The sequence below is a fragment of the Condylura cristata genome, unplaced genomic scaffold (assembly GCF_000260355.1).
Source record: "Condylura cristata isolate star-nosed mole 26May11 unplaced genomic scaffold, ConCri1.0 scaffold00013, whole genome shotgun sequence".
Classification (NCBI taxonomy): domain Eukaryota; kingdom Metazoa; phylum Chordata; class Mammalia; order Eulipotyphla; family Talpidae; genus Condylura; species Condylura cristata.
In genome coordinates this window covers 27,568,506-27,595,322 of record NW_004567114.1, presented here as the reverse complement: position 1 = coordinate 27,595,322, position 26,817 = coordinate 27,568,506, and the positions used below count along the sequence as shown (strand labels likewise).

Below are 26,817 nucleotides of genomic sequence, written 5' to 3'. Positions count from 1 at the left end.
GCAGTGCTGCTGAGAGTTGCCAGGGTAGTTTCCAAAGAACAAATTCAATAAATGGTATTTTGGCAATATTTTCCATTTTTCTTCATATCATACATCCAGCTTAGTTAGTTTCTTTCAACTAGTCTTCGAGCAATTGGTCAGTCCTTCCAGGCCTCAATGTTTATAATCTTCAACACAATTCCATAGGATTTCCAATCTTATTCTATATTGCCTGTGGATCTGTTCCATATATTTCTCTTGAACCATTTACTTGAATTACTACAAAACACCATCAGTGGCACTCCACTCTTTTTGTGAATCTTGATGTGTCAATACTGTTGTTACTTTTATTAACTAAAAAGAAGCAGACTGCAGAAGGTATTCACTGTTTTTAAAAAGAATAATATAACTTTTAGACAATAATGTAACTTATCTAAAGTTAATTTTGTAGTTAAGTGGGGAATTGATTGCATTTTATTTTCAAAAAGGGATAATTGTTACTTTAACCAACAAGTCAGAATTTCTTTTATTTTTTAAATGTTCAGATTTTTATCAGGAACACTATAGATTCTGTATAGATTCGCAGAGTAAGGCTATAGACTAAATTTGTCTCCCTAAGACCCATATAAGGGAATGTGATAGTAGTACAGAAATCAAAATTGTTAATAGATAATTCTGTTTTTCTAATAATGTCCACACTGTTGATTTAACTTTTAAGGAATGTCTATAAAAAGTAATTTTAAAACAAAGAGAAAATCCACTTTCAAATGTGAATTCTTAAAATATAAATTGGATACGTAATATGTTTGTTAACCTTTAATCTCTCATAAATGCTGTAGTATCGTTAACTTGAATGGATATAGTTCCACCAAATTTTTTTTTTTCAGTTAAATTTCAGAAGTATTTGGATAGGGACTTTTCTTAAGCCCTTTTGCATAATTTGACTATTTTAATATGAACTAAATATATTAAAGCTTCTTTTTTGAAGTGAAATAATATAAAGGATTAATTTCTAAGGTTCACTTCATCTGCCTTCTACCTTTGGTTTTAAAGTCACTTTAAAATGACTTGTCTAATTTTGAGAAGAAACATTACTTTGAATTCAGTAAAATTAACATTTTTAATCAAAGAATTTGGTAGAGATTTATCTATTATTCTTTTGGTATTTTTTTTTAATCAACTATAGTCAAAAACATTATTGGTATGAATGGCAGTTACTCTGTCTATATTATGTGGCAGTATTATCTGAGCTTGAAAATAAAAATTAATCTAATAACAATAGAAATGAAGCTCGTAAAATGACCTGAATCTAAAACCTCTATCAATAGAATTGAAATTATCCTCTTTCAGCCGTGTGATTTTAAGCTTTTTCTTTTGTGGTTACTTTTTAAATTAGATTAAATAAAACATACAGAGATGAACACATGCACATACATATGCAAAATGAAATGTTATACTTTTGATGTGGTATGATTTTAACTATAGATCTACAATGAAAAGCAAATTTTTTACTTGGATATGAGTGTGCATAATTTGAAAATTGAATGTACTTATTAATCATTACTTTGACAGCAGCATTGTTCAACTGTAATTCTTAGTATTGTCATATAATTTATATAGTATTCTATCCAAAGCTGTTAATTCATTTACAGCAATTATCAAGACTATTGTTCTGGAAAAGGATTGCTTTCCTTTTTTTATATGATAAGCCATTTTAACATAACTGAAATTTTAAAAGCCATCCTTCTTTCATTTTCCTAGGGGATTGTAGTGCGTGGGTGTATAGAATAACTAGAAAAGCTACTAAATATTATTTATTCTTTAGATGGTTTTTATCTAACTCACCAAGAAAGCATAATAAGAAAGCAGATAAGCAGCTGCATCAGAGATTCTTATAAAACAAACAAACTCAAATAATCAAAACTTTGAGTTTGTAATGGCTTTTTCTCATAGGACTGACTTTATTATTCATGTATATTGAGTTTTCCAAGCATGGTCCTGTGTAAATTCTTATGTTGATGTGTAGGATTTTATTCCGTTTTTTCTAGACCAGTCATCTGGTCTAGATGCAGCTCACCAACATAATTCAGAAGACTCTGTTGTCATGTTCTTTACAGTCATCATAAAATTTTAGGTATGTGCCATAAAGATAGTCTACAGTATTCTGTGCTGTTCCACTGCAATAACAGCAAAATGTTAACATTAACAATAAAAGGTGACATTTCTTGAGTGCCTGCTATTTTGGAGCATTTAGTTCTCAAAAATAATTCCTTGCAGTACTATTATTTTCATGGTAAAGATAAACAGGTGCTTAGAAAGGTTAAATAACTTCAGAATCATAACTAGCAAATCCTCATCAAGATCTATATTCTTCTAAAACCTGTGATTTTTTAATTCTCTATGCTATCTAGTGGTTTAAGTATTCTTTACAGTGATGGTGTGGAATTCAAATTTATTCACACTTGCTAGAATGATGTAGCTCTCAGACTGGCTTGACTTGGGATGAAAGACATGATAATATAGCACAGATGTTCTTCAGAGACCTGGAAACTCTTTACACCTGTCTTAAAACAGCACCAGCAATGGACAAATGTGAACAGCTAATTCAGGGTAACTTTGAGCAACCTACTTATAACTCATGCTCTCAGAGAATTTGACCTAATTTGTTGACTGGAGAAAGGACAAATAATAAAGCAAGCCCTGCTTTCCAATTCTACTGATACCTTCAACAAAGGAACCAACTGATGATGTTGCTTGACTGATATTTTTGCTTAAGCCTTTTACTTCTTGGTTCCATTTTCAATTTTTGCACATTAGATAAAATGGATAATAAGTATGGCTATATAAAGTAGCTCATTTGAATAAAATGATATTGTCTCTTAAATAGAGGGCCTGGCTCTTCCATCTTTTTAACTTGACAGACTCTTGGCAAAGCTTGACATTTGAATAAATGTAATTATTTTTGTGCTTTGTCTGGGAATATTTTAATTCTGTCATGACTTAAAAATTCTAGTTAGAAAAAAAATCCTTAATTTTTTATTGGATTTAAATTCAACTCTCAACAAGTTGAGTTCATCTATATAAACTGGTCTAAATTTATGTTATTCTTAATTTGTTTTCAGGATACCACTATCGCAAATCTTTTTATGTATTGTTTTCTTTATTCATAACATTATTTTTTATTGGGTGAAATGATATTACCTTAAAAACTCTAGTCTTGTCACAATGACTAAAAATTTAGGTAGGTGAATGAACAACTATATTGTTAATCTCCTTTGAATAAAAGATATACTATTTGATAATTCCATAGTGATGTCCTAATATATAGCATATATCAGCAGTTGTATTCAAATAGCGTTATGAATGAACATATACCAGTCTCCATCTGGTTTTATTAAGGAATGCCTTTGCAATTAATTATGATGGTATTCCAATACATAGATGTGGAACTTAGAAAACACTAAAATTGCTTGTCCCTGTCATTTTATATTGAACAAATGTTATTGTTTTGTTGTTTGCTTCAGATTACTAGAAAAGAATATAGATGATACTTTGTTCCTTGATCCTATTTTCCTTTCTCCCATCTCAGAGGTGAAATCACTATTCTGAGTGTTGTATGTATTTCCTGTCCACAGTTTTATAGTTGTATTATGTAAGTATGTTTGCATTAGAACATACTGATTTTATGTTTTTTAAAATTTGAAAGTGTTATGCTACATATATATGTGTATATGTATTCTGTGACTTCTTTCATTTAGCATTGATACTCATGCAAAATTATACATGAGTGACACTTATTGAACAATTTATGAAATACTGTAAAACTGCCAATGTTGAATCTGCACATAAATTAAAATTCAAAATATGTTCTTTTAGTTTATCACCATAGAGAAACTTTAGCCATGTACACAAGGAGACATGCACAAGGGCAATTGTAATTCATAAAGAAAAGGAATGAATATATCTAATTGTTGTCAGTCTAATTGAAGTGATAATTGCTTTCTCTCTTTTAATTTGGATATCTTTATTACTAAAATTTTATAATTGGTCACTTTTCAGGATTATTGATCAGTAAACTCTTCTGTCAATTACTAGTACATGTATTTTGTACACTTTTCTATTAGATTGTCTTTTTAAAATAGATTTGAAGCTCTTTGTATAATCTGTTTCCAATTATTCACTGTTCATTTGTGACTTATCTATAAAGTTTATTGCATTAGAATTGGTATTATTTAAGTCAGCCAGATTTATCTTTCTTTAATGGTTTTAGCTTTTAAAGTTTTATTTAAGGAAGTCTATTTCCTAAGATCCTGAAAAATATTAAATTTCTTCTAAAATTTTAAGGTTTTGAGAATCAAATTATTTCGCATTTTCCAAGTAGAAAGCCAGGTGTCTCAGCATCATGAATTGAATACTTTACCCTTTTGTTAGTGATTTAGAGTGATACCACTGTCATACATGTTGGGATTTACTTAATTCTACTTCACTAACCTAGTTATCTGACCATGGACCAGTACCATATATAACAGTATCTGTTAGGGCAAATTTTCCCTCCTGTTTATTATTTTGTAAAATTATTCTGTCTGAGAATTGTGATTATTCATATCAATTTTAGGGTCAGCACATGCAATTCAATCAAAAAAGTCCCTCTGTAATTTTTTACTAGAGCTTCATCTACCTTACAGAATTAGAAAACATGTAATGTTTTTTCTCATAAAATTTTGTTGTTCTTCATTAGATTTATTTCTTAGTACTTTATGTCATTGCCATTGTAAATGTGACACTTTTAAAGATCTGTGTTCTAATTTGTGGCTATGGTTGTTTAGGAACATTAATCTAATTGTATACCTTAATATTATATTGAGCACTTTCCCCGATTCTCTTAATACAATTAGTTTGTATATATCTTGGATTTTCTACATTAAAGATCATGTCATCTTTGAATGACAGTTGTTCTTTCCTTTATTTCTAAGTTTTCTTACTATGTTGGCTAAGACTTTTAGCACATTGTTGAATAGAAGCAGTGATAGTCTTGGGATAATTTTTAGTCATGCTATATTTTTTAATGCATTGCTTTATGAATATATCATCTGGGATTTCAAAAATAAGTTTAGTTGAATTGGACCATTCATTTTCCCTCTTGACTTTTTGTTAATCTTAAATTTAATCTTGGGTATTAAAATTAAAAATCTCTCCTTTTTTTAAAGATTTATTTATTTGTGCATACAGAACTGGGGTATAGGCCAGAGGTGCAGGGGTGGTGAGAGAATTCACCAGAGACAGAGTGGGGAGCAGAACAGGCTGATTGACGAAGTACACTTTTGAGGGGAGCAGCGGGCTCGTCAGGAGAGGTCTGCCACACCATGTGGTCACCTCCAGGGCAGGCGGGGATAGAACTCATGTGGAAGTGGCTTTAGCTTCTTAGTATGGTGCCTCAACCCACTGCGCTACCAGGGAGGGCCTAAAAATCTCTTTTTAAAAAATCCCTAGAAAACTTCAATTGAGATAACTAATTATGAAGATTTGTAAAAACTGTGTACAGTTACCTAATGTGTGTGTTTTTTTTAAAGATTTATTTATTTATACATACTGTACTGGGATACAGGCCAGGGCTGCGGGGTTGAGAGGATTCATCAGAGACAGATTGGGGAGCAGAACAGGCAAATTGACTGAAATACACTGCTGAGGTGATCAGTGGGAGGGTCAGGAGAGGTCCACCACACCATGTGGGTCACCCCCATGGCTGGTGATCGTCTGCAGTGGCTGCATAGCTTCATGTGTTGTGCTTTAACTGGTTGCACCACCAGGGATGGCCTGACCTATTGTATTTTAAATTCAATAGACTTTTGACTGTTGATTCAGTTTCTGTTTTTTCTTAAATATATTTTTGTATTTAAATTTTTTTCTGGAAATTTTTTCATTGTTTTTAAACTTAGGACCTTGAAATATTCATAGTATTTTGTGATGAGTTTTAATTTTTTTTTTTTGTATTTGTGATGACCTTTAAAACTATTTCTTTGTGTTTATTTTTTTTCTATTGTTTATTTGTAATTTCGTTTTCTTGGCAAAATTGTTGAAAGTTTTAAAGAAAACCAATGTGTTTTAAATGAAATATTAAATATTTCTAATGAGAAAAGTTTTAATTTCACTAGTTCATTTTATTTTATAATCTGACAGCAAAGCAGGAGTTTAGTGGATTTCACATTTTTGGTTAGAGCCGCTAAATTCCTTAAAGAGTGGAATACAAGAAAGATATCTCATGTTTGAATAAAGATTTTCACCAAATGTTTTATTCAGGAGAATTTGGTAGCTTTTAAAGATCTCATAAAAACCTGACATGTAGACATTTTCAAAAGCTCATCAAATAGGGAGTGAGCATCATTTGCAAGCAACTCTGTTTCATTCCAGGGTGTCAATTAGAATCAGTGAACCAGACCAGCCACATAGTCAGTCACCTTTCTTGCATTTCCTTAATGACTAATGAGGTTTAACATCTTTTAAAGTACCTGCTTCTTTTTTTTGTGAAATGTCTGTTGAAATATTTTTGTCCTTGGATTGCATTTTTCTGAAGATTGGATCCTTTATATTTCCTGGATACAGTTCTTTAATAGATAAAGGAGTTGCAAATATTTTCTTCTAGTCCGTGTCTTGTCTTTGTGTTCTCATAACAGTTGGTACTCTAAAGGAGGAGTTTAAATGTTAGCACTGTGCAGTTTTCATTTTTTTTATGGGTTATGATTTTTTGTATTCTTTCTATCTAAGAAAACTTTGCCTTTGAGGATCCATTACTTTTCCTTTCTTCTTCCAGAATTTTTGTTATTAATATTACCCTTTCTCCAGCTAATCATCTTAGTTACCTTGAAAAAAAAATCAGTTTTCTATATGTGTGTGGGCTTGTCACTGGACTCTGTTTCTCTTACATTGATCTTTTTGTCTGTCTTTATGTTAGTACCTCATACCTTTCAGTTTTCTTTTGTCTTTTTTAGATTTTTTGTTTTCATTTCTAGATGTATTTTAGGCCCAGCATGTCAATTTCTAAATGAGGACTCTTAAGGACTTGCACCTCTTTTATCAGACTTATATATATATATATATTTTAAATGTTTTTGTTACTTTTTAGGTAACAAAATTGATATCTTTAAATATCAATTTTCTCTTTTTTTTTGATGGACTATAGTAATTTCATATGGTTATCTTGTATTTTGCAGTCTTTTAAAATTCCTTGTAAGATTTTCTACATAAGATGATCATATTACTTGTGAATAATGATAGGCATGACTTTATCTTTTTTGATTGCTGAGTAGTATTCCATTGTGTTTGTATAGCACAACTTTTTGATTCATTTGTCTGTTTGGGGGGCATTTAGGTTGTTTCTATATCTTGGCTATTGTAAATAGTGCTACAGTCAACATTGGAGAGCAAGTTTGTTATTTTATCAAAATTTTCAAGTTGACAGAATTATACCTAGACTGTGTAGTGATATAATACCATACCTGATATTGATAATTTGTATCATCTTTATATGGTTTACTCATTAATCTGATTAAGCCCTCTAGGGGTTAGCCCTCTACTCACTGTCGATCAACTTCTATTAGCAATTACAGGTCCCAACCCAAAAATGTTGTTCCTTTGCTTGCTGAGAAAAGAACTCATTAGAGATCACTAGTTGGTGTGAACCAGGCAAGGCTTTTATTCATACACAGTGTGGGAAAGGAGAACATAGCCTGCTTCTGAGAAGGGTATTAGGAAATGTTTAAAGGGTACGTCTACTAGGCAGGGAGGAGGAAAGTAGCGTCTTAACTTGTTCTGTATTGGGCTGCACTGAGGCTTGCACACATGGGTTACATTCCAACTATGCATATGGGCTAAAAGCTTTCTGCCTTCAGGAAATTGTGAGATAATCATTAGTCAAGATCTAACACTATCTATCTGTTGTGGAGCCTCAGGAACAGTGGTAGTGGGCCAAGTTGTTTAGACAAGACTAACCAATCCATGATTTGGTCCATCTATTCAGTAGGACTTTAGGCAACTCATCCTTTGGCTGACAATTTCTTTTACCCAGGCTATCTTGCAGCTACCTGTTTTTTATTTGTTTGTTTTATATGACTAGTGCAGGCCAAGAATTTTGCATTTTTTAAATGGGTACTTTTTAAATGATTATATATGTGCCTACATAATGGCATGCAAAACCTTAAATATTTGTTATTTGGCTTTTTAGGAAATAGATTCTCAACCGTGTGGGCTAAAGGTTTGTAGATTCAATTTTTTCTAAGACTCAGTTTCTAGTTTCATTGGTTTTCCTGTTGTCTTATTTGTATTTCATTGATTTCCTCTCTGATCCCTATTTCTTTCTACTTAATTTGAGTTTTATTTGCTCTTCCTCTCTCCCTTACAGTTTCTTAAGATAGAAACTATGAAATCTAATCTGAAATAAATCCAGTTGGTTGTATTTTTCATTTTAGACATTGTAGCTTTCATTTGCAGAAGTACAATTTGGGACTTTATAATACCTTCAATATCCTTGTCTCTTTAAATTGTGAACATATGAAATATGGTCATAATAGCAGGTTCTTGTTTGCCTATTCTGACAGCTGTGTCAGTTCTGAGTGGATTTTGAGTGATTGATTCCCCCCTTATGGATTATATTTTTTCTTTGCTTGCGTGATAATTTGTTTTACTTGCCGGGGGGAGGGGACAGGGTGGGTGTGGAGGGGGTGGGAAGGACAGGATGGACGGCAAGGGACTAGGGGTTTCCCAAGCCTCAAGAGCTTTTACCTGTTGGCTACTAGATACATTGTATTATTAAAAATATTCTTGAAGCTGTTTTGGGAAACAGTTGCTTAATAACAGTTTGGTTCTTTGGGACTTCCTTTTAAGAATTGCTAGGCAAGACCCATATAATGTTTTGTCTAAGTCTGATTTCTCCATTGCTGTGACCAAAATGTTCTGAGTTTTGTACTCCCATGAAATAAAAGGTTTTCTAGTCTTATGATAGTTTCAGGAACTGTTCCTAACCTTGTTTGAATACCTGGTATTGCTATCAGTGATTCTTTTTAAGAGTTATTTTTGCAGTTATTTTCCTTGAGTAGTTGCTTTATATGCATATACTTATTCTCCCTGGCACCTTGTATCTCTGGAATATTCTATTTAGTGTTTCCTTTATGGTACTTTGTCATCCAGATTTTGTCTGGTGTTTCTAAAAGACCTTTCTTTATTTCAGCTCCATGTTTTTACTTCAGGAAGTTTATTCAAGCCTACCCCAATTTCCCATGCTAGACTGGAAACTCTCAAAGCAGTAAGCAAGTGCTATAGTAGGACTCACACTGCTATTCCTTTTCTGGATATCACTGCCTTTTTTTTTTTTTCTGATTCTAATTTCCTTCACACTTTAGTGAGCTGTAATTGACATGTAAAATTGTTTAAGGTGTACAGTATGATGATTTGCTATATTGTGATGAAATTGATTGCCATATCAGGTTAATTAATAGAATTGTCTCACATAATTGCCTTTTTTGTGGTGATCTACTCTTTGCAACTTCCACACACATAATACAATATTGTCAGCTATCGTTAGACTCACCAGAATGAATTCATCTTATAACTAGAAGTTTGTACCCTTGGACAAGTAGCTTCCCATTACTCCCATCCCTTGGCTCCAGGCATTTTTCTACCTATTTTCTGTGATCTTGACATTTTTTAGATTGCACAATATAAATCACGTACTACAGAAGTTATTTTTCTTTGTTTGACTTATTTCACTTGGCATACAGTTGCAAACAGCTGGATTTCCTTTCTTTTTATGACTGAATAATATTCAACTGTGGGTGTGTATACAAGGGTGTATATACAGTCATGTATATGCATCAGCCACATATGTATACATTTTATCCTCTGATCTGTTGGCAAACACTTAGGTTGTCATCAGTATTGTGAGTAACACTGCAATGAAAACGAAGGTGCTAGGAATAGTTTCCAGATTTAATTTTGTTTATATATACAACTAGAAATAGAGTAGTTAGTCATATGGTGATTCTATTAAAAACTTTTCAGGAGCCTCATATCGTTTTCTAGGCGACTATATCAATTTTCATCCCCACAATAGTGCACCAAGGTTCACTTTTTCTATATCCTTCTAACACTTGTTGTTTCTTATTTATTTGATAAGTCATTCTAACAGCTGTAAGATGATATTGTATTATGTTTTTATTTGCATTTCCCTGATGTTTAGTGATGTTGATCACTAGTATATAACTTATCAGCTATTTGTATGTCTTCTTTGGAAAAATGACTGTTTAGATCTTTTATCTTCTTATCAGAAATGTCATTTGTATATACATTTTCCCATTCCATAGATGGCCTTTTCATTTTGTCAATCATTTCTTTCTCTGTATATAAGCTTTTTAGTTAAATTTATGTCTTTCATTTGTTAATATGGTGAATTACATTAATTTGCATAGGTTGAGGCTTGCCTCCCTAGAATAAATCCCACTTGGTTATGGTGTATAATTCTTGTAATGTATTGTTGAATTCTGTTTAATATTGTTTTTGTTGAGGATTTTTTTGTATCTATGTTCACTAGGGATATTGGTTTGTAGTTTTCTTTTTTTGTTGTTGAGATTTTCTTGTTTGCTTTTGGTATCAGAATAAAGAGTGCCTCGTAAAATGTGTTTAAGAACATTTCTATGAAAGTTGGTAGGACTCCCTAGTGAAATCATCTGACCCTGGGCTTTTGGTTTCTAAGATACTTTTGATTATTGTTTCAGTTCCTTGTTTGTAATTTGTCTCTTCATATCTTCTATTTCTTCCTTTTGAGTCTTGGAATGATACATATGCTTCTAACAATTTGTCTATTTATTTCAGATTTTCCAGTTTGTTGTTATGAGGACACACGGTAGTCTCTTATGATCATTGTATTTCTGAGGTGCTCTATAGTAGCTTACCCTGTTTTTTTTTTTTTTTTAATTCTATTTATTAAAGTTTTCTCCTTTTCCTCCCCTAATAAATCTAACTAAAGGCTTTGTCTATTTTAATTTTTCAGGACCAGCTTTAGTTTTCATTTATCTTTTAAAACTCTCCCCCCCCCACTTCTATTTCTTTTATTTCTGCTCTATTTTTTTTCCCCCTTTTTACTGAGTTGTGGTCTTATCTTCTTTTTTCTAGCTCCTTGCAGTATAGGGTAAATTTTTAGCTCTTTTTTTTGTTTCTTGTAGTGGGCCAACATTACTATATGCTTCCCTCTAATATGCCCCATAGGTTCTGGTAAATCAGGTGTTCATTTTTATTCGTCTCCAGGTATTTTTTAACTTCTTTGATTTTTACTCATTAGTTCAGTGGTGTGGGAGTTTCCCTCTGTGATTTTCTTTGAGTATGCTCTCTGTTCTTCCTCTGATATACTTATTATTTTATGTTGGCTTTCTTAATGATATCAAATGTTTCTCAAATTTCCTATTCATTCTTCTTTTTTATATCTTTTTTCTCTTCCACCTGGTCTTCAGTGCATTATTGCCTTCAAAGTCACTGATTCAATCCTCCACTTGATATATGCTACTTTCATAGCTTTTCCTTGAATTCTTGATCTCATTTATTGAGCTTATTATCTTCTGAATTTCTGTTATTTTTCTCATTTGAACCTTCTAATTCTGCCTTCTGTTTGGTGATCTCATTTCTGAGCTCATTAATTTGTTTTCCTGAACATTTTTCTCTTTGATTGGCTTTTCTGAGTTTTCATGTATTTCTGTGACTTCCTTTTAAGTTCTCTTGTATTGATTTTATTTTCTTCCTGAGTTTTCTTCCATCTTTAGTTTCTTTTCTATTGTTATGAACTCTGTCTGGTAGGAGATAAAATATTTCTTTTTTGTTTGTATTTGGATTCTAGAGAGTTATTCTCATCTTGTGATGTTATACTCAGTTCCTGTATATCCATGTGTTATTTTTGTGTGTGCATATTGTCATTTTGGCAATAACTTATTATTGTTTTTAATATCTTCAGTGTTTGACTTTATTTATTTATTTATTTTGACCTTTGCTGGAATTTGTATGTATTCAGATCTGAGCCTGCAGGGTGGGAAGGGACTTTGAGAGACCCAATGTTGGTATGGATGAATTCAGGTGGGACTGGCTCTTGTTTATGGCACTCTGTTAATCCTCTACTCTGGAGGCTACAGTGAGAGACTGGGTGGTCCCTGTGTTCTCAGAGCACCTCACAAAATAAGGTCTAGTCTCAGGGAGTGGGAAAAGCATATATAGATCAGAATATGAACTCTGTTGTTATCTTTACTGAGGAACCAGTTTGTGTGGAACATCCTTGTTCTTCCAAAAGGTTTTCCCTTCTTTCAAGGGACTATGTCACCACAAACCTCCTCTTCCCTTTACCTAGGGTGTTTATTTAAAAATTTTAAAAAAGATTTATTTATTTATGCATACAAGAACTAGAGTGCAGGTCAGAGATGTGGAGAGTGAGGGTGGTGGTGGGGGGGGAGGTTGGGGAGAGTGAGAGGACTCACCAGAAACAGAGTGGGAAGCAGAACAGGCAGATGTACTGAAATTCACTGCTGATGGGAGAAGCAGGTGGGTCAAGAAGCAGGTGCTATGCCATGTGGGTCACCTCCCTGGCCAGGGATTGAACTCATGCTGCAGTGGCTGTGGATAACTTCACAGTGCTTTAACCTGTTGCCTCACCAGCAAGGGCCCTCTTTACCTAGGGTGTTAAGCTGAGCTGACCACACAGCTTCTTTAGTCCGCAACCCATGAATCCTCTCTTCATCCACCTGTTGTTCAATATAACATGAATTTCTTCAGTGTTAACCCTGTGATGTCTGTACTGTTCCCTGCTATCCAAGGTATTATTACTCCTGTTCCCAACTAAGAGACTGTGTGTCCAAATAGTATCCTTCTGGCTTGCTGCACCAAGTACTACAAGTGCCTCCACCTTTGGGGACCAGACCTTGGCAATTGCCTCTGTAAGCCAATCATTCTGAGATTATAGCTCTTCTCTAACATAACTGAGCCTAAGTATGATAATTTCAATAAAGTTTATTGTTAGACACTGCTAAGTTTTTTTATATAAGACTTTTTATATCATTTAAATAAACTTCCAGGGCAGGGGGTGGGGGGAGTTCAACCATTTATTTAGTCTTCACAATAGATTTACACAAAAGTTTTTATGTATATTGTATGTATTTACATATAGCAAGTCCTTAATGCCTTATCATTCGACATCATTTTGTTATACATAATTTTGTTACAATATTGATGAGAAAAAATAATCCTGTTCAACGTGGAACAAATGAAATTATTCAACAATTTTTTTTTAAAGATTTATTTATTTGTACATACAGAACTGGGGTACAGGCCAGAGGCTCAGGGGCGGTGAGAGGCTTCACCAGAGACAGAGTGGGGAACAGAACAGGCAGATCGACGAAGTACACTGCTGAGGGGAGCAGCGGGCGGGTCAGGAGAGGTCTGCCACGCCATGTGGTCTCCTCCGGGGCAGGCGGGTATCGAACTCATGTGGAAGTGGCTTTAGCTTCTCAGTGCAGTGCTTTAACCCGCTGCGCCACCAGGGAGGGCCTCAACAATTTTTTATATGTTATTTTTCTTATATTTCCTAGAATCTATACTGATACTAAGTGAGGACTTACTGAATGTACTCTTTTCCTATTGCTATGGCAAACTCCATAAACTTTGTGGCTTTAAACAATGGGAATTTTTTTCTCTTGTAGTTGAAAAGGACAGAAGTCTGAACTAAGGTTCACTAAGCTAAAAACAAGGTGTCAGCAGGATCACATTCCTGAGGGAAGCTATTGGCAAAAATCTGTTTCTCTTCTTTTCCAGCTTCTTAGCTTATATTTCTTTGAGTTAGCATTCTTGACCCTTTCTCCATCTTCACAGCTAATAACCACATCACCTTTTCCTCTTTTGTAATAAAATCTCTCTCACAAAAACAATTGTAATTACAATTACTGCATACCTTGGTAATCCAAGACAATTTTCCCATGTCAAAGTTCTTAATCACATATTTAGTTTCTTTTATCATATAGGGTATCATTCATAGGACCCAGGATTTGAATATGGATATATTTTGTGGTCATAATGGAGTACAAATATTGTCATAAGTTTTAAAATGACATATGTTAGAAGCAAATACAGTTTAGTAACAAATTATACAGAGGTTGATATTTTAAGCAAGAAAGCTTAAAATGGAGTTAAATGGAGTTTCTTCCCATCCTTTAACATTTTATTTTACATTTTAATATTTTATATTGTTGGATGACTTAATCTTCAGTTTTTGTCTGATGTACTTATACTCTTCTCTTTCCTTTTCTTATAAAACCAGTGCTTAGTAACCTTAAGTGCATGCGTTCATTACTTGAAGCACAGACTTACATTGTCTGATAGTATGATAAGTTTAGAAAAATTTTGTAATTGATATTTGAACATGGAAACATGGTTAGAAGTGTGCATTCTTACTCCCTTCAAGCATTTTTTTCACAGTTGTTATTCTTAGCACTAATGAAGAATTGCCCACTGGTGCTGATGTTGCTATTCAGCATTTTTACGAGTCAGTCAGTTCCTAGGTCATACATCTCTAAGCTATAATTTTTTTTTTCATTCATGATCATTCAAGTACTTACACTTTATACCTTTTAAGAGACATTAGGGAATTTCATTTAGTACCTTTAATGTACTATCAGAGTTACCAATAAATATGCCTTTGGAAAGCAAACATTGTAATTTATTTATAAGCTGAGTGTTTGCATTTTCTTTCCTGAGTTACAGGATACCAGAAGGCCCCATTGATCAGGGGCCAGCTTCAGGAAGGGTTCGTGCTTTAGAAGAGCAGCTTGTGAAGGCCAAAGAACAGATTGAAAATTATAAGAAACAAACTAAAAATGGTAGGTGATTCTATAGTGTTTTCCCATTTCAATATATGATATTAGCCAAATAATTGAAAATTTTCTTTCATCAAGGTTTTTGAAATGTTGATGTTCTCTTTTCTTTGAGTGTAGGTCTAGGAAAGGATCATGAAATCCTAAGGAGAAGGATTGAAAATGGAGCTAAAGAGCTTTGGTTTTTTCTACAAAGTGAATTGAAGAAATTAAAGAATTTAGAAGGAAATGAACTCCAAAGACATGCAGATGAATTTCTGTCAGATTTGGGACATCATGAAAGGTATTGTTTTCCTTTTATATTTCACTTGGGCTTTACTAATGATTATAATCTAAAAATGAGAAACTGGAACTTTTTTTAATTTCCCTGCTGAATGGTAAAAATAATACCAATCACTTTTAGCAATGTGAAGAGTAACTAAGGTCTCAAAGGGTATTAATTGTAAAATATAGTTCATCAAATGAAATAAATTACTAGAACATAATTATCTGAAATGAACTGCTAGAAATCTCTACACTGTAAGTAAACTCTGAAGGTAGAGTTGCCAGTCAACAAAAAAATTAAAATATCTTCTGGTACATTTCCTTGATGCACATTCAATATATGAAGAGTTGGGGAATTTTTCATTTTTGTACATTGGAACTCAAATTGATACTGGTAGTTATGTTTCTAGTTCAACCGTTGGAAAATAGCACTTATTTAGGGTTTCCAATTAGAGGTTAACAGGTTTTTGATAAAAAGGACTGTTTTGCCAATTGCTCATCCATTTAAATGCTGGAAAGAAATTGAAGTCTGCCTAGTTAAATTTGTTTGTCTTGTTGACACATTTCTAAGAATATGCAATTCATCTTTTATTCTTTTTTTAAAAGAATAAAAAACATTTTGGTACTGGTATGTTCTTGCAGATCAAAATAAATGTGTCAGTTATTACAAATACAGTGAAACCTGCTCTTAGACCTATTATATTTATGTCTATATTCCCAGTAGGATTTTAATGGCAATTACTATCTCATTAGTGAACAATAAAAGAAAAATTGTTGTATTAACACAACCTACCACTGTGAAGAGGAAAGAAATTACCCACAACCAAGAGATTCATCTATATTAACATCATCAGTAATATTATGATTTTGAAAAATTGCTGTGCAGATTTAAGTGAAATTACAAATAAGATCTGTTTATTGGAATCACTTTAGCATTAATGAATCTACAGAAATAAGGTAGCATAAATTTCAATAGGCATTGAATTATTAAGCCACATGTGAGACAGTCCCTTTGAAATTTTCAGCATACCATGCCATTAAGCCATACATAGGCCATTAGTCCAAATGCTAATAAATTCTGGTTTTAGTGCTTCTTTACCATGAAGGTAATTCTAGGCATCAAGATTCTGTTCATTGTAGCTGTGTGCTTGTGTGCTTTGCTTATCATGGTTTTACAGGAAAATGCATACCCAAAGAGGATTAAAGTTAGGTAGACCATATAGTATTTAAGAAGGATTTTGCAATTGACTTTTGAAGAAATGTTTTACTTCAAAGTCTGATTGATTTAATTGAATTACTTGAGTTTAATTTTCAGGAGGTCTTGTTTAAATTAAAATAATTCTCTAAAGAAATATTTTGAATTGCCTCTCAGCCTTTTGGCTAAGATCAAGTGTAAATAATTATTTTGAGTATATGTTTTGTGGCTCTATATACAAATGAAAAAGTATACACAAATATATACATGAAAAGTTGTTGTGAAACTGTTTTTTTTTTTGCAATTTAAATTCCATTTTAAGTCTATAATGATTCTTTACACTACCTTTTATTACTTATATTAGTTTTTAATATAAGTTTAAGTAATGATATTTCACTGAAAGCAAAAATGGAAAGTTAGTTTCTTTTGCTGTATTAAGCATAAATACAATGAATTTGGGATATAGCTTTATAGTGTAGTAATTTAATAACAAGCACACAGGTAATAGTGCAGTGATACAAATAATGAGCAAAACACAATCAAACATTAGAGAAATAACCTTTAAATTAATGAATGCATAGAGATAATTCATTTGTATATGTTATGTGCCCTCTAACCAAAAATGCTAAAGTTCCTTAAGTGTTAAGAATTAGTATTAAAATAGAAATTTACATTTATCTCAGGTGGTTTTTACATTACAAAAATCCTCATGTCATTTTAAATCTTGTTCAAATTATAGTGTCTAGGTTGTCTTTGCACTGACAGCTTATGTTCTCTTGAGAAATCAGTTAGAGGTTGAGTCTATCAATTTTCTCATTCAAAGCCCTTGTGAATCACCTTAACATTTTTTGTTTCAGAAATATATCAATTATAGGGAAAAAGCTTATGTAATTTTGCTTCTTCAGAAGGAATTTCTTTCTTTCTTAGTACTTTGTTTTGATGGAAACACTAATTCTCTTATTTTTTCCCTTTCTAAATCAATTTTATTGTGACATAATCTATATACAATAAAATGTACACATTTTAGCCTATGAAATATAATGTACTATAATTTATATTATATAGCACTATTGGAATATATATTATATAACACATATAAATATAATGTAATTTAAAAATCACCAGAGACAAATGTACACAAATGTAAATTTCTATTTTAAGCCTATAAGTTATGAAAATGATCATGATTTTGTAACAACCACCACACCAAAGTACCAAACATTACTATTGTTCAAGGTGTTTCACCATGCCCCTTATAGAGAGCAATGCCCCCACCTCCAGTCTCTTGACAGTCACTAGATTTATTCCTAGCCCTATAACTTTTCCTTTTCCAGAATTTTATGTAAATGTACTTATATACTATATACTTTTGAGCATGGTTTCTTTATTTGTGGGGGCATAACGTATTTGGAATTCACCCATGTTGTTTTGTATATTGGTAGTTTGTTTCCTTTTTATTGCTAGGTAATGTTTCATTATTTGGAAAACCATGTTAGTTTATCCAGTCACCAGTTGAAGGACATTTGGGCTGTTTTCTGTTTTTGGCTTATCATGCATAAAAATTTTATAAACATCAATTACATATTTTGGTGTAAATAGTTATCATTTTAATAATAGGAGTGGGATTGATGTGTTGAGTGTATTTTTTACCTTATAAGAAACTGCCAAACTATTTTTTTCCCAACTGATATTACTATTTTGTATTCTTACCAGCAAGATATAAGAGTTTTAGTTGCTCAACATCCTAGTCCATATTTGTTGTTGTCAGTTTTAACATTTTCCTCACCATTCTAATGGGAACATAGTGGTATGTCATTACAGTTTTATTTTGCATTTCCTTACTGATAATGTTAAACATCTTTCCATGTGCATTTTTGCTGTTCACGTATTATCCTTGGTAAAGTCTGTTCAAATAACATGCATAATTTGCATAATTGTCTTATTATTGCGCTATTATGTTCTATATTTATTCTGGCTACTATTCCTACTGGTACATTTTAGAAAGTTCATCTGAGAGCCAGATGAAGAGAAACCTGGTGTCAGGAAAGTAAAAGGATTTGGCAGCAGTCCCAGTAAGTGATAGTGAACTTGTGGATCTAGTAATTGCAATAGGGACGAGATAAAGGGATAAATTTGTGAAACAATAGAAGTCGTAGAGCTTGATGACTAACCAAAGTGGGGTAAAAGAGGTGGGGGGGGAGAAGGGGTATCAAAAGTAATTGAGGACTTGTCTTACTAGGAGGCTAAATTTCATAAATGGAATCTTTGTTTTTTTGTGTAGTAAATTGTTGTTGTATAACAACAAGTTGTATAATAATTTCCTGGAGACTGGAACTTTAAATTCAATATTTCTACCCCACAACTCTTAGTATTCACTATTTAGTTAGTATTCAATAAGTTATACCTTCTATTGAGTGGGGAGGTGGTGTGCATTCTTTAATTATTGTACACTCAGTATCTTTTTGAAAAAATAGAATTTCATTTCATTGAAAGATATGTGAAAACCATATAACTACAGAAAATTAGTTTGAAGTCAAATATTCTTCAACAATTAAGGATCCCAAAAGTTGCAAAGAGCAAGTTACAGGATAAAAGTCACTTACCCTGAATAAAACAGGAAACTTTATTAATTTCGAGTGGATCCTGCAAAAGAGAAGGTATCCTTAGAAGTTTAGGGCTTTGTAGAGGAGGAAATGGAGAAGGCTTATCAAAATAATTATCAGGGCACATGGTACTAAAAGAAAATCTAGATTGTACTCACTGCCATGTTTGACTTCATGTTTGATTCACTCTGGAGGATTTAAGTGATCCCTGTATCTAAAGGTAGTATTCATTTACATTTCATAGATTTTTCAGTGTTTTTCCTAATGCATTTATTATTTTATTAAAATTAAAAATAAAATTTTGCTTCATTAGTTCATAATGAACTTCATAAGTTCATTAAAGTTGTGAAAGCTAGAGAACTAGCTTAGATTTCATGTTTTATTCCATGGTGCTAATAATTCCTTGAGAGGAAAAAGAAGGGACAGTAAAATGAACATGGGACATTGTTTTCTCTGATTACTGTGAGCTCTTGAGGTTAACCTATATATTTGTTTTATGAACAAAACTGAAACTTAAGTTTAATATTAAAAAGGGGTAAAAAATATATATCCTAATTTGTTTTGTATTTTTGTTGTGTGTTAAGCTTGCTTTGCTTAATATAAATAAAATTGCACATCTCTCATTTGGATTCTTCAAGAGGTTAATAAAGCATAATGGATGTATATAGTCAGAATTCTTTATATATATTTATCAGTATGTGTTAGGTTTCTTTTTATTTATTTCTTTTTATTAATTTATGCATATAAGAACTGTGGTGTAGGCCAGAAGGGGATAGAGGGTGAAAGGATTCACCAGAGACAGAGTCAGGGACAGAAATATACTGCTAAGGGGAGTAGCAGATAAGATAGGAGAGGTCTGCTGTGCCATGTGGGTTACCTCCTTGGCCTGGGATCGAACTTAGGCTGTAGAGATGGGTGATAGCATGATCATGCTGAGACTTAACACCTGTGCTTTTAGGGAGTCCCTCTATTTTTGGTGAACAGTATTCATTCACTGTTTTTATGAAGGGCGTATTTTAACTAAGTCAATTTTAAGAGCAGAACACCTGCTTTACTAAACAAATTTCATAGAAACCCAATATAAAACACTAAATGTTGAGTAAATCACAGGCATTACTAGTGTTGTTAGTTGTCCTACTAAGAGAAAAAAACTTACATCCCATATATTTTAACTTGTAAAGTCATGATCATAAATATATTAAGCAATCTGAAATACAGCTCTTATCATCTGATTAGAAGCATATTTCACAATAAAATCTTTTCAACATGTAGGTAAATTACAAAATCAGTGGGGAAGACAAAAATGTTTCATCTTAATTGTTAAGAATTGTTGTGCATCGCTGTTATGGCATGTTTTTCAAACTTCACGGAGATCTCAAGATCAGCTCGAGGGTGATTGCTAAAACCCAGCCTTCAAGTTTCCAATTCAGTAAATCTGCAGTGGATCCCTCTAACAAGTACCAAAGAGATGTTGAAGTTTATGGTATTTAGAATCTCGGGCTCTCTTAAAAATTTACCTTTGATAAATATCTGTGTCCTTAAAACATCACATCTCTTTAGAGTTAAGTATATTCCACAGTAAACTGTGGAAGTGCATCCCACAGATGCGCCACTTCTCAATTCAGTTGAGAAACAGTCTGGTAAAACAACAATGTCATTGCCCCTCCCTGGTCTGCATCATCTCACATCAGCACTAATATATAAAACAATTTTTTTTAAAGATTTTATTTATTTATGCATACAGAAATGGGGTACAGGCCAGAGGTGCAGGGACCGTGAGAGGGTTCACCACACACAGAGCAGGGAGCAGAACAGGCAGATCGACGAAGTACACTGCTGAGGAGAGCAGTGGGCGAGCCAGGAGAGGTCTGCCACGCAATGTGGTCACCTCCGGGGCAGGCGGGAATCAAATTCAGTGGAAGTGGCTTTACCTTCTTAGTGCAGTGCTTTAACCCGCTGCGCCATCAGGGAGGGCCAATATATAAAACAAGTTGCTAATACTGTGGTCAGATGTGTTTCCCAGTTGATGAATGGTACTTGCAGCTAATTATGAGAACTTATCCTTAACTCCTCATTTAATGCTCTTCCCTGAGTGAAGAGACCATGTTTCTCTTTTGAAACGTGAATCCTGTTTTTCATTATTCTAAATACCAGTCATGACTGCAACCTGTGGACCAAATCTCTTTGTTTGAATATGGGATTCAGCTGAGATTTTTAGCAAAAGCACTATTTACCTGAGTAGCCTGTTACTTTGGAGTTGGTAACAAGTAGCGGCTGACCCCTGTTTGCTACCGTAGTTGGATTATCAACTACTAATTATTTTGTAATTTTTTTTTTTACTTTTAGAGAACTTTTCGGTATTTAGAGGGGTTAATGGTATAATAGAGTAGCATATTATTACTAGCTGCTGTATTGATTTTAAACATTAGTATCACAAGATTTTTCAGTTGATGATTTCATTCTAGTGATTTCATATTTGACCAAATGTCAGAGAAATATAGCTATATTTACCTGCTGCTTTTAACAGCATTGATCATGAATTAATCCTGACCTTTCTCCTTGAAAGAGTGAAAAGGGAACCAGCAGCTTAGAGTGATTATTTTTGTCATTGTGGTTTTATTTATGTAGTAGTTACAGTGCTTAGATTTATCCCCATTTAAATTTGTACCACAGTCGCTGAGGATATTATGGAAAATTTTTCCTATCATCCTTTTAGGTTGCCTAGAGACATATTTAACTTAATCATTGTTGCTTTATTTCTTTCTGTCATCTTTATATTGCCAGGCACCAGTTTATGAAAATACTTACTGGAGCTACTTTTTTTGTTTTAAAATTGCAGCATTTATTAAGCTTCAAACTAAAAGATTGGAGGGCTTACTGGGTCGATGCGCTACTTCTCAATTCAGTTGACAAATTGTTGAGAAACAATCTGGTAAAATAGCATTGCCCCTTCCTGGTCTGCAGTGTCTCATATCAGCACTAATATATAAAACAATTTTACTAAGACCAAGGTCATGTATGTTTCCCAATTGATGAATGGTACTTATAGCTAGTTATGCTGATTGACTTTTTGCAGTTGTGCAAAAAGACATTATAAGGGATTTCGTATCAGGGAAAGGACTTCAAATCAGATAAAGTGTGCTACTTCTGTTTATAGAAGATTAGTAGGGTAATCACTTGTAGATTTGTCCAATCCAAATTGCTGGTCATAACAATTGTGGCCCAATAACTTGTATTTTTATTGCCTTTAGACAGTAGAAGGTAGACTCCCCTCTCTCTGACAAGCCTGAGAATTGCTGCGTTCAGACTTAAAGTCTTGAAAAGTTTTATGAAACTTCAAATCTAGTGTTATTTTCTTTTTTCATTCATATCCATTCTCCCCCTCCCCTGCTACACACACACACACACACACACACACAGAGGGAGGATTAAAGGAAAATAGGAAGATATTCTTGGAGATATGATTGAGACTTATATAAATCTGAATACAGATACTCTTTCTCCAATCTTTAATTCCTTTTGAAAAAATGTTTTTGTGTAATTGTTGTTCTACTATGGAATTCATGATCTTTTCTTTGTAAAGAATTATTTATTTATGCATACAGAACTGGGGTACAGGCCAGAGGTCAGGGTCGATGAGAGAATTCACCAGAGACAAAGTGGGGAGCAGAATAGGCCGACTGACAAAGTACACTGCTGAGGGGAGCCGCGGGCCAGTCAGGAACCTCCCAGGCCGGGGATCAAACTCGTGCTAAAGTGGCTTTAGCTTCATAGTGCCGTGCTTTAACCTGCTGCACCACCAGGGAGGGCCCTCCATGATCATTTTTAAATGGTGTTTCAGCGTTCCTCCTAATATCCATGGACAGTGACATTGTCAAGTAAAGTTGTCCTTATTCTGCACATTGCCTAGTCTCTATCAACCTGATCATGATTACCAATATCTGTAAGGGAAAATCCCCCCTAAAATAAAGTTTTCTTTGGAAGAAGACTCACTAAGTGGAAAGGGGTGTCTCACCTAGTGGCCCTAAGTTTGTTTTGCTTGTCCACACCTTTGCATCTCCTTGGGTGAGGTTTCCAAACTCAAGAATGATTTTGATCAAAATAAAAAATCACTTACTAAGGATTTTCTACATGCCTATCTTTGTGATAAAAGATTCTCCATTCATTATTGTATTTTATTAGCCTAGTAATTATATGAGGCAAACGTTGTTCTCCCTAGTTTATATATATCATTATACTCAAGCCCAGAGAAGTTCAGTAGTGGTGATACAAGTGAGTGGCAGGGTTATTTACTCCCAAAGTTCTTTCCCTTAATTGCTAAATACTTAGCTTTTCTGAGCTTCATTTTCCTGTTTTGTACATTTCCTCAGTCACAGCATTGTGATGATTAAATGTGAGAAAATACATAAAACACTTTTCATGGTGACTGATAAATTGTAGATTCCGGTAAATTCTAGTCAGATATGCATAGGAAAAAATGCCATAAGGGGCTATAAGTAGGAAACTTTTAAGACCCCGCTCAGGGCAAAGGCAGACAAAGGGACATCATAGTCACAGGGCTCCATAGGAAGGTTATGAGGCCTGAAGCCTAAGGGTAGTCAGTCACTCAGTGGCATAATTATTGCCTGAAATGATAGTATAAACTATTTTTCTTGTTGTCCGCTGCTTTCCTTCCGACACATTTGAGATACCAAGATGTGTGATACCTTAAAATTCCTCCTTGAGACAGAGGAAGCATTAGAAACATTAGTTCCCTGTCATCTCAGTTTTATCCTCTGCATTATTTATTTCTGCCCCAAGACCTAACCAAAGAACTATGGGGACCGAAGAATACAGAGGGGAGAAATCAAATATTGTACAAAAATAAAGAACAATATAAGAAAATAAATAAAAATTAAAAGAAATGATGACACTCATCACTATCTCCAAAAAAAAAAAGAAAGAAAAAAAGAAAGAAAAAGAACCAAAATAAAAGCAGCCTTAGATAAAACCCAACTAAGTTTTCTTGCTCATGATCCAGATTTACCTATGGAGATAAGTTCCGTGGTGCAGGATCCCTTAGACACATTTACCTTAATAAACCTCAATTCTTTTGTCTGGAATTATCTTATTTAAATTTTATCTGTTCTCTTTTCAGGGGTATTGTTTTTCCTTAACATTTTGAACCAGGGATAAGAAATACACACTCCTTATGGTTTTTCACTGTTATAATTGAGACAAATACAGCATTTAAAAAAGAACTTTGAGAATATTAAGATGTAAAAACAGGAAAATTAACAGAAAATACAGAGAACATAAATGTAGCTCAGCTTTTGAAATAGAGGTTTTGACTCCTGTCACAGCTGGCTTGCTCTCGGAGCTATAGATGTTACCTAATCAACTTTTTATCGTTAGTTATCTGTACTCTACTCCAAATTGCTAATATTATTCTTCAGGTAGTTTGCTAAAGATAGTATTTCCCAGATCTTGACCTGGCCTCATACCAGACCTTTATGTAAACCATCCATATCCTAGATTTCTTGATATTTTCATAGTAAAAACCAAGAATGTTGGATGTCCAACTTTTAGGACACCTCTAGGACATTTAATTTTATAGTAGAGCCATCAAAATTGAGCATTTACTTGAATGCTGTTGAGTTATTACTATGTTTGCCCTTTTTGGACCACAAATAAAAACTTTCTGTTTGACTATCCTCAAAACTGGCTAGAAGGTGGTAAGTTTTGTAACATGATAACTTCTTAACATTACTGAACCAGCAAAGAACTAAGGTTTACTTAACTACATTTCCTGGACTTCTCTTTCCTACTAGGTCTCCAGTGGGGGAGGCCAAGAAATAAAGAGCAAGTTTAATTTTTTTATTGAGGAACCATTGTTTTATAACACTGTCTGTGAATCAGAGGTATAGATTAACATGCCGCATCTTCAGATGTATGTCTGTTTTCTACTCTTCCTCCCCTGCTGGTGGCCATAAATCTACAGTCAGATTTTTAGGGTTTGTTTTTTGTTTGGATTGGTCTGCACCCTTTGTTTTGTTTCTCTGTACTCCACATATCACTGAAAGCATCTGGTATTTGTTTAAGCTTATTTTGCTTAGACTAATCCCCTTCAGTTCTATACTCTTTCCCTTTGTTCTTACAAATGGCAAGAATTCACCATTTTTATAGCTGGATAGTATTGTATTATATATACATACTACATCTTTTAATCCACTCATCTGTTGTTAGGCATTTAGGTTGTTTTCACAAGTTGGCTATTGTATTTTAAATAGTACTGCAGTGAACACAGGGGTGCATTGATCCCTTCAGGTAAGGGTGTGGAGCAGGAATCTCCTCTGTGCCCTCTCTGGCATCACCTGCCTACCCATGGAGCTCTCTGGCTTCCAAAGAGATGATTCTGTGGAGTGCAAAGCAGTGAATGTACTCTAATGCCATCTTGGGTTCTAGAGTATAGTGACTTCTATTGAGACGCTGACTGCACTTACCATAATCTGTTAATGTACTATTTTTGCGTGTTTATCCTTCTAGTTATAATTTTGCTTACTATACTTTCTTGACAAAGATAGGAACAAATGTGAATGATTACTGCTAAGTACTAATGTAATTTTATGAAAATATTCACGTTTATGTTTTCTAATTTGTTAAGAAATGCAAAAATCAGCTTTCATTCCCAATGGTAAAGGAATGCCTTAATTATCATGACTTGAAAAAATAAACCATGCCAATTTTTATGTTTCAGGGTATTTTCTCTACATTAGACATAATGTAGCCTTTACCCATTTGAGGCTATATAATCATTGTCAATGAAATGGGGTACTGCTTGTTTATATGCTTCTGTATGTTTAATTTAATGTTTGCAGTACACATTGAATTTCCTTTTTTCCTTTAATAAGCATTTTCTTCTATATCATCAATCTTTGTGATGAATTTGACTCTCCATTTAAGACTTTGTGTAATCCTCTGGTGAAGTACAAATAAATTAGACCTTTAATGTTTGTTTCTATAGGTCTATAATGACGGATCTATACTACCTCAGTCAAACAGATGGAGCTGGTGATTGGCGAGAAAAAGAAGCCAAAGATCTGACAGAGTTGGTCCAACGAAGAATAACTTATCTTCAGGTAAGAGGTCAGGTTAAGAAATCTGAGTTAAAAGGGAAAAAGAGATAAGCATAATAAAACTAAAAATCAAGAGTTGCCCTTGTTTTTAATCTTCCTAGCTCTGTGTCTTATGGGTATTTACTTAGACATTTTATGTGTTTACTCAGGAAAACACTCTGTTATTCCTTGAGTGGAATACAAAGGTGGCAAGACAAGGTCTCTTCCCTAAAGAGGTTACTTCTACACACACACCACATACACACACCCCCTCATACACATGCATGTATAAATGTGCTCATGCAAAACAAAAAACTAACAAAATAAGAAAGTGTGGCATTTTATAGGAGATATAGCAGAAATGCTTTTTAGTGGAAGATGATTCCAGGGATAGCTATGTGGAAATAAGTATTATTTGAGCTGAACTATAAAGGATAATAGCTGTAAAAGATTTAGACACAGAGAAATGAAGAAGAGCAAATTAGCTGAAGCCTTTGGTGTGTGCAGTGGTCCATAGCTGGGAAAAAGCAGTATTGGAACCCAAATGAAAAATGATATATTTTAGTTTGGCTGAAGTTGGGTTGTGTGAAAAAGAGAGATGAAAAATAATAAGAGGAGTGGGTTTGGGAACCAGACCGTGGGTGTTTTTTGATGCAGGTTAAGCTGGTGTATAAGCAGTGAATGAGTACATTTACATTACTGTACCAACAAATACAAAATATAATCAAGGGTAAACTCAAGACCCATGCCTTTTAAATTTATTCTCTTCATTTATTGTGTTCTCCAATTTTTTT

At 33.5% G+C, this 26,817-nt stretch overlaps 1 protein-coding gene across 3 annotated transcripts in view; it reads left to right on the top strand.

Moving 5' to 3' along the window:
* The window catches only part of FUT8 (fucosyltransferase 8 (alpha (1,6) fucosyltransferase)), a 188,049-nt gene that overhangs the window by 106,425 nt on the left and 54,807 nt on the right, over positions 1-26,817 (top strand). For all 3 annotated transcript variants that reach the window (XM_012724677.1, XM_004681773.2, XM_012724678.1), the window contains 3 exons: positions 14,758-14,873; positions 14,988-15,150; positions 25,933-26,047. In XM_012724677.1, the coding sequence (XP_012580131.1) occupies positions 14,758-14,873; positions 14,988-15,150; positions 25,933-26,047 (394 nt within the window). The remainder of the gene's footprint in view (positions 1-14,757; positions 14,874-14,987; positions 15,151-25,932; positions 26,048-26,817) is intronic.